At 56.7% G+C, this 10,965-nt stretch overlaps 1 protein-coding gene across 1 annotated transcript in view; it reads right to left on the bottom strand.

Moving 5' to 3' along the window:
- COL9A2 (collagen type IX alpha 2 chain) overlaps positions 1-10,965 on the bottom strand; it is a 15,591-nt gene that overhangs the window by 3,512 nt on the left and 1,114 nt on the right. The window contains exons 2-27 of the mRNA XM_021716252.1: positions 10,241-10,402; positions 8,996-9,031; positions 8,851-8,913; positions 7,719-7,772; positions 7,561-7,596; positions 7,444-7,467; positions 7,073-7,126; positions 6,687-6,740; positions 6,532-6,579; positions 6,267-6,323; positions 6,129-6,182; positions 5,752-5,805; positions 5,296-5,349; positions 5,143-5,196; positions 4,979-5,032; positions 3,901-3,954; positions 3,405-3,458; positions 3,117-3,170; positions 2,081-2,125; positions 1,649-1,702; positions 999-1,052; positions 689-742; positions 531-602; positions 256-291; positions 121-165; positions 5-32 (exon numbers count right to left, since the gene is read on the bottom strand). Coding sequence (XP_021571927.1) covers positions 5-32; positions 121-165; positions 256-291; positions 531-602; positions 689-742; positions 999-1,052; positions 1,649-1,702; positions 2,081-2,125; positions 3,117-3,170; positions 3,405-3,458; positions 3,901-3,954; positions 4,979-5,032; positions 5,143-5,196; positions 5,296-5,349; positions 5,752-5,805; positions 6,129-6,182; positions 6,267-6,323; positions 6,532-6,579; positions 6,687-6,740; positions 7,073-7,126; positions 7,444-7,467; positions 7,561-7,596; positions 7,719-7,772; positions 8,851-8,913; positions 8,996-9,031; positions 10,241-10,402 — 1,408 coding nt within the window. The remainder of the gene's footprint in view (positions 1-4; positions 33-120; positions 166-255; positions 292-530; positions 603-688; positions 743-998; positions 1,053-1,648; positions 1,703-2,080; positions 2,126-3,116; positions 3,171-3,404; positions 3,459-3,900; positions 3,955-4,978; positions 5,033-5,142; positions 5,197-5,295; positions 5,350-5,751; positions 5,806-6,128; positions 6,183-6,266; positions 6,324-6,531; positions 6,580-6,686; positions 6,741-7,072; positions 7,127-7,443; positions 7,468-7,560; positions 7,597-7,718; positions 7,773-8,850; positions 8,914-8,995; positions 9,032-10,240; positions 10,403-10,965) is intronic.

Genomic DNA, 10,965 nt, shown 5'->3' with positions numbered 1-10,965 from the left:
TGTCCCTTGGGCCCCGGCTCGCCAGAGTCTCCCTGCAGCACAAGAAGCCGCGGTCACGAAGGGGTGAGGACCCCGGGGCCCAGCCGCCGCTCCCCGGCCGCCCCCACGCCGCGCGCTCACCTTCTCGCCTTTCTCTCCGGGGAGGCCGGCCACTCCCGGGTCACCCTGCAAAGAGAGAGCCACGGGTCAGACGCGGTGGCGGCAGGGACGTGGAGCAGGGTGGGGTTGGCTGGGAAGGGGGGCGCTGGGACTCACCACTTCGCCGCGGGGCCCGGTCTTCCCTGGGGAGCCCTGGAGAAAGCGGGGAATGAGGGCTTTGGCGAGTTCCCCTCTCCAGGGAGAGGAAGGTCCCCCGAGGCCTCCCGACCCTGCTCCCGGCCACACCCCTCTCTCCAGCTCCGCCTCGCCCAGCCCACCAGACCAGACCCCGGGACCCGAAGGTCTGGAACGCTCAAGAAGGATTGGAACTCCGCCGACCCTACTCCGGACTCAGTGCCTCTTTCCCAGGTATTTCCCTGTCCCCTTGGTACCTTGTCTCCTTTGATGCCTGGCAAGCCTTGGGGCCCTGGAATTCCGGGGAAGCCCTGCTCTCCCTTAGGGCCCTGCAGGGAAAATAAATCGAAGGAATAAATCAAACGAGGTGCCCTGATATGCTCCCCACCACCCACCTGAGCTAGCCTGCACTCACCTGTCGTCCTTGAGAGCCTGGCTGTCCCACTGGTCCCCTCTCACCCTGGTCACCCTGAAATGGAAAGAGAAGGCCACAGCCAGTTATCAGCAGAGGCTGCCTCCCAGCCGTGCCCCAGTCACTGCATGGTCAGGATGCCCTCCATTCCAGCTGTCACCAGCAGGGGTCCCTACACCACGTCACAGACCAGCAAACCGAGACCCTGCCTGCGGAGGCCTCTCACAGGCTGGGCAGGACTGGGCAGGTGCTGGACCCAGCAGTGCCAGCTGCAAAAGGGCCCAGGAGAGGGGCCACTGTGCCAGGCACTTACCTTCTGTCCCATGATGCCCCGGGGACCAATTTCTCCTCGAGGCCCTGGCTCTCCCTAGGGAAGGAGACATTGGGAGTAAGCAGTAGGCCTGGTGGACCCTCCCTTCCACACCAGGCTAACCCCTCCCACCTTTGGATGTTAGCTAATTTGCTTCATCAGGGAAGCCTTCTCAGACCCCCTGTTACATTCTTTTGGGTCCCTGAACTTTTTCTTCTTAGGTACCAACACAATTGCAATTAGAAATCATGTGATCATTTATTTCATGTCTGTCTCTTCTGCTAAACCGTACCCTCCATGTGAATAGGAGACTGTCTACCTCAGTATCCTGCACAGTTGCAAGCATTTGGTTAATGTTTATGGAAAGAATAAATGAATGAACGAATCTACTTGGATTCTCAGCCCCCGTCAGCTTGGCTATCTGGGAAGGCCACACCACAGGACAAAACCAGCCCCCACCCTTGCCACAATGTACACAGGGAAACAGGGACCCAGAGAGGAGAAAGGGCTTCCCTGAGTGCACTGGTGCCTTGATGGGAGAGTCCAGACTAACCTAGGGTACTCCCTAAGTTAGGGCTCCACCCTATGGCCTCTAGGCATTCACAGCTAGAACCTAAAGCAGGAACCCTTGCATCAGTAGAGGGAGCACTCACCTCCTTCCCAGGGGGACCAGAGAATCCAGGGAGGCCCTGTGAACCCGGCTCACCCTGCAGGAAAACACAGTTCTCAGGTCAGTATGAATGACCCAGTCAGGCCCTTGGCCTCAGGGAAGCCCTATGAACCCTAAACAGAGTCTGGAACCAAATGAGATGGGGAGGGAGAGAGGGTGTTCTTGGTTAAGATCTCCGGGCTCCACTGGTTTTCCTGTGTTTGTTTCTCCTGTGGATTTGAAGTCATGCCATCCCATCTGCAAGGGACCAGGCTGGGGAATGTGGGAGAGGAGATGGCAGGAGGGATGTAGTTCCACCCAAGGGGCTTGTGTTGAGGCTGAGCTTCTGAGCCTTGGGTTAGGCCTAGGCCTTGCAGTCTTTAAGCCATGACCCAGCCCCTGACTCAATTCTGCCTCCAGCTTGGGGTCACCTCACCTGGTCTCCAGGGCCTCCTTTTGTTCCAGGTTGGCCTGGCACACCCTGCAGAAAGAAGTTGACATTCATTTCTGCCCTGGCCTAGGGGAGCCCCATGGTCCCGCCCTTTACCTCCTATCCCCAATCCAGATCCGCCCCCTTCCTAGAGAAGCTGAACAACAGCAGGGGTCACAGCATCATGATCTTGGCTGTACTTTCTCACCCTGGTGGGAGAGGGTTGGGACACAGAGAATGGCCTGCCTACCAGGGCCCGTGGTCCATGGGGAAAACATGAGCACGGTTATGTGCTCCTAAGGGCACAGGCCCACGTGAGCGCCTGCACATGTGCACAGATGCAGGCTTTGGCCACTCGGTACCCTTGCAGTGGGGGAGGGTGGACTCCTATGGACTAGGCTCCAGAAGGTACAGGAGAGAGAGGGGCCTGAATGGTGAGAAGACACAGAGGGACTAGGGTAGGGCATGCCAAACAGAGGGACTAGCTAAGGGGTAAAAAAGCCCAGGCATATGGAGAAGGGAGAGGACAGAGAGGGTCAGTGGCTGATGAGGCAGAAGGGATAGGGTGGGGTCAGATTAAGGTAGTAATTGGATGCTAAGATGAGCAGTGAAGACAAAGATCACATCTGTCCTGTTTTTAAGGGTTTCTCTGCCACTTAGTGTAATTCAGGTACTCGATAACTGCATATTGAATGACTAGATGGAATGACTTTTTTTTTTGGAGGCAATGGGGAGCCAGGGAAGGTGCTATAGCAAGGAGATGATCAGATTCCATCCAGCCAACATGGAGAACTGGAACAGCCAAAGAGAGCTAGAGTAACTGTCCAAGTGATGAGGCCTCAGTCAGGCCAGGGACCACAGAAGTGGCAATGAGGCCAGAAATGGCGATTGAGCAAGAGCTCTGGGTGTGTGGATCTTGACCTCATCAACCACTCATGCCATCGTGGAGAGGCGGGCGACACAGTGCCTGCACTCTTAGGCTGAGGAGGAGGAGAAGCCACTTGCTCATGGAGCAACCCCTATGTCTCCACCTGATACTTACCGCTAGGCCCTGGTGGCCCGGGCTGCCTGGCCGCCCCGCCTGTCCTGCACTGCCCTGGGAGAAACAGAGAACCAGAGGCATAGGTTACAACTCCAGCCAGAGAGACCATGGTTCCACCCAAGTGCAAGTGGGGAAACAGATCCAGAAACAGGAGAGGACATGTCTGTGACACACCTGAGGATCCCGGGTTCTGAGGCCTCTGGATGAGCATGAGGGGACTCAAAGCCCTGAGCAGGAAGGGGTCCTGCCCCTGTCCTAATTCCCCCACAGTTCCCACTCCTCTCCTACCTTTATTCCTGGTGTGCCTGGGGTTCCATCCTTGCCGTCGATGCCCGGGGGGCCCTACTCGGGAAGAGAGATCAAGGGACACTCACAGTGGGGCAATGTCTGGGGTCAGGCTGCCCAACCATGTTCCTCTGTGGCAGCTGCAGTGCACTGGAAGGGATGCAGTGGATCTGCTCATCTCAGGAAGTCTCTCTAGCCAACTGGGGGAGGGGAGCTAGAATGGTAGGGGTTAGGGGGATGGACCAGATCCTTCCCTATTGTGTGTGACAGAGTCCCAGACTGCTGTGAGTGTCCCATGACCTCTCCAACATCTTCACCCCTATCTCCATGGGAGAAAACTAAGGCACAGAAAGGGAGGCATTTCTCAAGGTTGCACAGCTAGCCTTCCCGCTGCAGAGTTCAGGTTAGAACCCCAGGCTCCTCTTCCTCTGGAGATTTAGGCAAATTAACGGACCCTGGTCTCTGTATGGGATGAGAGGACAGGGCCTCTGACACTTACGGTTGCTCCCTTGGGGCCTGTGATCCCTTGGGATCCTCGAACACCTTGACCGCCCTGCAAAGTGGACAGAGATCAGGTCACCTTCCTGGTGTTGAGCCCCTGTCCCCCTGCGCTGAGAACAGTGGCCTGTGGGTCCCAGAGTTCCTCTGACAGGCCACACTGTACAAGGGCTGAAGGAGAGGGGCTGGGAGTACCACTTCTGCCTTGGGACCAGCAGGAGGGAGAGAGGTCAGGCCAAGCAGCTGGGCTGGGCAGGAGCCAGGTGGGTGCCAGCATTCACTGAGACCCTGGCCAAGCCCCTGAGCTCCACTTAGTTAAAGAAACACAACAACCGGATGCAATGTGTGGACTTTTTAGGGTCTTGGTGAAAGACATTTGTGAGAATTGGAAAAATTGAACAGAGCCTGGTTATTAGATGATGTTAAGGAGTATTTGTTTATTTTGTTAGTTGTGATAATGATGTGATTATGTGAGAATAAGTTCCTTATTTTTTAGAGATACATACCAAAATATTTAGGGGTGAGATGACATGATGTTAAGGATTTGCTTGAAAACATCAGAGCAAAGCAAAATAAAGGAAGGAAGGGGTAAGGGAATAGAGGAAATGAGTATAGAAAAATGTTACTAACCATGGAACCTTCGAGATGCATATGTGGGGATTCATTACATCCTTCTCTCTAATTTTCTGTATATTTTAAAACTTGCATTAAAAAACTAAATAATAACAACAGCTAACTGTATTTTCTGCTTAATTTTTCTATAGACCTAAAACTGCTCCAAAAAAGTAGATTAGTTGTTTAAAAGAGTTAAGAAAACCAGGATCCAGACCAAATCCCATTAGCCCCATGGCTGATTTGCTGGAATTTCATTGTCTGGCCCCAGTGACCATGGGTCTGGATCCCAGGGCTTCTCCCAAAACCTGAATTTGGGCTGACTGGGCTCTCAGCACAGGTGATCTTCCTGCCAGCAATCACCCACATGCACACGCTCACACAGGCACGCACCGCCACAGGTGGAGCTGAGTTCTGCCCAGTGCTCCCAGGAGCCCTGACTGGGAAAGGGGTGCCTGAGGACTCACCACGTCACCCTTCTCCCCAGCTCGGCCTGGTGGCCCCCTCGGACCCTCCTCACCCTAGCAAGAAAGACAGACAGGAATCCAGGTCACATGGGTTCAGGGGGAGCTGCACTCCCTTCGCAGCTGTAGAAGTTCCAGCCTGGGGGTGGGGGCGGGAACAGGCTTACCGGTGGTCCAGCAGCACCGATGGAGCCCACCATGCCTTTATATCCACGGGGACCCTGGGAAGAGGAGAGGGCTGCCGGTTGGTCCTGGCTGGACCCCAGAGGCCAGAGGGTTGGTCCTGGAAGCTCTTGCAGGACACTCCCAGATCCACTTACCATCTCTCCCTTGGGTCCCACCATGCCCGGGTAGCCTCTGATGCCCTGAGGACCCTGTGAAGACAGAAAAATGATAGCAACGGCAATAGCAAGCCCCCTTTCTTGATACCGTCTCGGATTCCCCACCACCAACCTTCCAATGCCCTTTGAAATAGGCAGAATAGCCTCTAACTCAGAGATGGGGCATCAAGGCTCAGAGATGGGGAGGGACTCAGCAGGGTCACGCAAAGAGGCAGTGGCAGAACTTGGACCTCAGCTGGTCCTTCTGACTGGCAGCTTTGGCTCCTGTCCCCTAATTCCTGACAGTCAGACTCAGCCTTCCTCTCCCTATCCAGAGATACTCCCAGTTGGACACAGGTGTCTGTTTTATAAGCTAGAGGCCTGAGCAGAGGAATGACTCCATTGAGGACTCCTGGGTGAGGGAGAGGAGGGCCACAGACAGGAGGTGTGGCTTACCGGTGGTCCAGGGATGCCTTGCTCTCCAGAAGCACCCACATCTCCCTTGGGACCCTAAGGGGCAGGGATGGAGTTCTCAGACTGGCAGTGGAAAGACATGGGCAGATAAGCAAAGATATCATCCCCTCTCCCCAGCAAGAGCAGATGGAAAAGACCTCTAGAAACCATACAGTCCCATGTTACAGATGGGAAAATTGAGGCCAAGCTAGGAGATTTGCCCAGAGACACATTGGCCTAAAACATAGGCCTCCTGCCTCGCAGCTTAAGGCTCTGTCCCCAGAGCCACAGGAGAAGGGGAAAGGGATAAAGAAGGGGACAGCCTCTGGAGGACCCCCTGCACATAGTCCCCATCCATGGCCCTCATCCCTCACACTCACCGGCTTCCCCTGGCGGCCAGGATCACCCAGAACCCCACGCTTGCCTGGATGTCCCTGAAGGGAAGGAGAGAGCTCAGTATGAGGTGCCCTCCTGGTCACCTGCCACACCCTCCCAAGACTCAGACCGGGAGCGCTCACCTTCACTCCCTGCAGCCCTTGGGGGCCTTTCACACCCGCCGGACAGTTGGTTGGACACTGGAAAGAAAATTCCGCAGGGCCCTGTGGTCACTGGCCTGGCCCACGTCAGCTGGGCCACGTGTCCCTATCTTGCCAGCTCCCGAGCCCTCCTCCCTCTGCACTTTCCTGAAATTCTCCATTGCAGCCCTTCCTTCTCTCTCACAGACCCTGTCTCCATGGCTGCCCTCCCCTTGCCTTAGTCCTGCCCCAGACCCCTGCCTCTCACCAGAAAATCCGCGCTGCCTTCCAAGCCCTGGATAGTTCCCGGACGACCCTGAGAGGAGATGTGTGAAGATGGAGCCTTCACCCAGCCCAGGCTTGTTCAAAGGCCCCCTCTCCTTCCCCAGCACCTCGCCATGTGGGAGGTCTGAGGACACTTACCGGTTTTCCAGGTGGCCCCGGGGGCCCTGATGGTCCTTCTGGTCCAGGATCCCCCTGGATGCAAGAGGGACCCACATCATACCTCTGTCCAGCCCTTCCCAGGTTACCCCTGCCCACTTCTCCAGTTCCTGCCACTGCCCTGTCCACCACCCTCCAGGTCACCTTCTGAGATTCGCCATTTTGGGGAGATCAAGGTCTGATCAACAGAGGATGGAGCCAGCCTTTGGCCTCCCTAGAAGACCTACTGCAGAGGGGACTCGCTGTCCCAGACCTGGAAGAGCCCCTGGTAACCAGAAGCAGACCCAGAAACTCCCAGGGAGACCACCCTGGCTTTCCAACTTGGAGTCAGAGGGCAAAAGACCGAGTAGAGGGTGAATGGGGCTCACCTTGGGGCCTGGGATTCCAATCTCACCAGGGAGGCCGACAGGTCCAGGCGGTCCCTGGAGGGCAGAGAGTTCAAGGCTAGGATGCCTCAGAGGGTCAGCATGAAGGTAGAGATGGGCACTCAGAGTCCCCTTCTCAACTTTGACCAACCCCAGAGAGAGAGACAGACTGGAACTTCAAGGACCAAAGAATTCCAGAGTCCATGGATAGGCTCAGAGTGAACTGGCTCAGGGTTTCTGGCAGTTCATTCCCAACACTGCCAGACTATCACAGCAGGCCGGCCCCTCCCCCATGGTGGCCTCTCCCTGGAAGTCCTTCTACTGTCCCTTCTCCTAGGAGTCTCAGGGACACTGCCCCATCCCTGAGGACTTACGGAAGGTCCAGCGAAACCAGGGCCCTGGAACAAAAGGAAAGGAAATGGGTTCATGGCTCTTCTGCAGGTCCCCCCACCTGCAAAGTGTCCCTCAAAGCCCCTGCAGGTTGTACTCACCGGCAGGCCAGGGGGACCGGGGAGTCCAGGCTGGCCCTGCAAGAGAATAGGAGGGGCTCAGAGACTGGGGTCTCCTGGGTCCTTGCTTCTCTCTAGTGCAGCCCTTCCCAAACTCTGGCCCTAGATCGCCTGTGCTGAGTCCTCAGAAGGTCACTTACCTTGACTCCAGGGGTCCCCATGGGGCCAGGCTCCCCCTTGGCTCCAGTTAATCCCTGGGCAAGAACAAGAAGGTGAATCAGTGAAGGGCAGCTGACAGGGCAGGTTCAAGGACCTCTCCTGGGTGGGCCCAGGCTCCCTTCAGCACAGCCCATGAAGGTCTAGGGACTGTAATACCTTTCTTTCCTTTCGCTTTCCCTAGTTCTCATAGTAACCCTGGGAGGCAGGCAAGCAGGTCATCCTCTTTTGAAAGATGAGAAACTAAGGCCCGAAGACTTGGCTTCATGCCAGGCTCAGGCTTCATGCCTACAGTTCAGGAGTCTAGAAGACCTAGATATAGGTCTAGACTGGTCATTTGCTTGATATCTGGCCTTAGCAACTTTTTCTGAGCCTTAGTTTTCTCATCTGCAAAATGGGGTAATTGTTCATGCCTCTCCAGGTGGACATGAGAACCAAGGTGCTAGTAGAAGGCAATATGTTTGATAATGTTTGCATGTAACCTATGTGGACGAGTTTGGAGGGGGTCCTGGTGACTGGTCCTGCCCTGGTCACACTTCTTGAGACAGCAGGGCAGGGGCAACTCATGGGGGGAGGAGGGGCATCTATTTCCTCCCACTTTCAGTGACTGACTCAAGTGTGTCCCCTACCGGATGACTGCCCTCATGCCCCTGGGGTTGGTTGTGTCCAGGAGCCTGTGACCTTGAGGGTTCCTGAGAGCTCTGGGGTATCAGTAAAATGATATTCCTCTCCTGAATTGTGCCTGGGACTGGAGGAATGTGTGGGGAGAGGGGAGGAAAGGACGGGGCTCACAAGGACAGCCCACCCAACATATTCAGTCTGATCCCTGGAGGTCTGAAATGGGAGACTAAGTCCTGGCTGCTGCGGTTGGGCAGAGGAATCGGCACCCCACAGAAAGCAGAGTCTCAATCCAGACCCTGGTTGCCTGCAATTCAATGCTCCCAGGGTGGGTGTGAGGTTCCAGTGAGGTCACAAGTCATATAAAGGTGAGGAAGGCTCACAGCTGGAGATTCTCCTTCCTGTCCATCTCTGAACAGATCAGCAAAGATGCCAGAACCAGGCTTCAGAGGTCAACAGTCAGAGACCTAGCCTGATACCCAACACTCAGCTACTCACATCAATCCCGGGCTTTCCGTCCGGCCCATCTGGCCCAGCCTTGCCAGGTTCTCCCTTGGATCCCTTGAAAACAAAAGCAGGAAAAATGTTAACCAGAGGAAGGCAAGAACTGGAAGGGTCAGGTCAAAAAGGAAAAAACACTCACCAGAGGACCAGCTTTTCCAGGGGGCCCCTTGTCACCCTGCAAGACGCAAGTTGGTGAGACAGCAGCACACCATGGCTCATGCTACCCTGAGTGGGTACCCACAGGCCCTGGCTGGCTTGTCCAGGGACTCCTCTCCTCATTCCTGACCTGGGTCCCCTCAGCCTTTCACTCTCTAGGAAAATAACCCCTTTCCCTCAAAACAGAAAAACCATAGGTGCATCGAGACCAACCCCTACCAGGCTGGAGAGGGTGGCATCAACATGCCAGTGGGTTTTAGACATGCTGATGTTGCTCAGGTGCCAGTTACAAGACCTGAAAACGGGGCTGTGGGCTCCAAGTTACCTTGGAGGGCTGGTGCCACTTGGATGTGGGCATGTGGGAAGAGACTGGGGCTTTTAGAGAAACATGAAGGGAAGTGAGTGAGGAGCCCACGAGCTCTATTCTGGATTGTGGGTCAGGAATACAAGAGGCTGGGGTGGGGGCAAGGACCTGGGAGGCCCTACGGGGAGAAATTCAAAATGTCCCCAAGGAGGGAAGGGCTTCTTTCCCCAGTGACAAAGGACCCTGTGATGGTGGGAGGCAGGGCGGTGGAGTCAGATTCAGCCCCAGAGAGGCCTCCAGGCATTTCAGAGCCTGCAGCAGCCAGATCCTGGCGGGGACCCAGCATCCTGTGTTTGGGGGTGGGAGCACCAGGTTGAATAGAAGTCTGTCCAGACTGGTAAACATCAAGCTGACCTCCTGGGGGAGCCTCCAGAGCGAAGTAGTTAACCCTCCCCTTTGCTAGGGGGAAGCAGGGAACAAGCCCAACTGATTCTAAATCGGGAGAAAAAAAGCAACGGGAAGGGACAGGAGTCTGGCCCCAGCGGGCCAGCGGTCGGGTCAAGACTTCCAATCTATCCTGAAGAAGCGTCCAGACACGCCGGGGGCAGGGCAAGGAGTTAAGGCGTCTCCTACCCCACAGGAAGTGGAAAGGAGAGGAGGGGGATAAGGACTCGCTGTGAGTTGTGGCCGGCAGACCGAACAGCCGCTCCTTGTCCGGGCGGCTATAACGGGCTCTGCATTTCAGGGCTGGTTTGGGGTTTTTGCTGAACAAACGGCCTCCTTGTGGTGCGGGCAGACGCCGCCTACAGGCGCTAGGAGGCACTACGCCTCCAGCAGCCTCCTCCCCACCCCCACCTCAGCGCTCACAAAGTTCTCCTTTGTCCGCCGCCGCCCTCCCGCAGCGGCCCCAGGTTAGAGACTCACGTCGATGCCGTCTGATCCAGGCACTCCCGGCGGCCCCGGGGGGCCCGGGGGACCCCGCTCTCCCGGCGGACCTCTCTGAAAAACATACACAGGGCCGCAGCCCTCAGACACTGCAGGGAGCTGGGCGTCCCAGGGGCTGCAGGAGAGCCTGGGAGCAAGGTCCTAGGGGTGCACCGCCCTCGCGAATCCCGTTTACTGAGCACCTACTGTGTAGCAGGCACTGTGTACCATTACGTACATCATCTCGCTGAACACTCAGAACTGCGAGGCGGGTGCTATTACGAGCCCCTGTGAGCAGCTGAAGAAACAGGCTCAGAGGGAATCAGGGTCCTTGGCCACTGAGAGCGAGCGGCCTGCCCGCCCCCTTCCCCGGTACCCTGTCGCCCTTCACAGAAGGGACCGAGGCGGTGCCTAGCAGACGCCTGGCCCCCAATGAATGGCAGCTCGTGTTGTTCTTTTTCGAGGGATAGCAGGACTAGGCGGTGAGTAGGCACCTCCTCCTCGCTCCTGGTGAGGGAAAGCCCGACGGAAAGGTCCGGGAGGCGCAGAGAAAGGGGGTGTGGGGAGGGGAAGCGGTACATCGTCCTCCCCGGGGTGGTGCTCCAGCTCGGACCCAGGCAGGGTCCGGCGCACCCGGGCGCCCACACTTTACCCCCACCCTCCAGGCCGCCAAGTGCTGCGACCCGCACCCGACGGCGCCCGGGCCTGCCCCACTGGCGCCCGGG

This window comes from Carlito syrichta, unplaced genomic scaffold (genome assembly GCF_000164805.1).
Source record: "Carlito syrichta isolate Samal-C Ts95f unplaced genomic scaffold, Tarsius_syrichta-2.0.1 Scaffold308579, whole genome shotgun sequence".
Classification (NCBI taxonomy): Eukaryota; Metazoa; Chordata; class Mammalia; order Primates; family Tarsiidae; genus Carlito; species Carlito syrichta.
The sequence above is the reverse complement of the archived record's forward strand: the minus strand, read 5'-3'. Positions and strand labels throughout refer to the sequence as shown.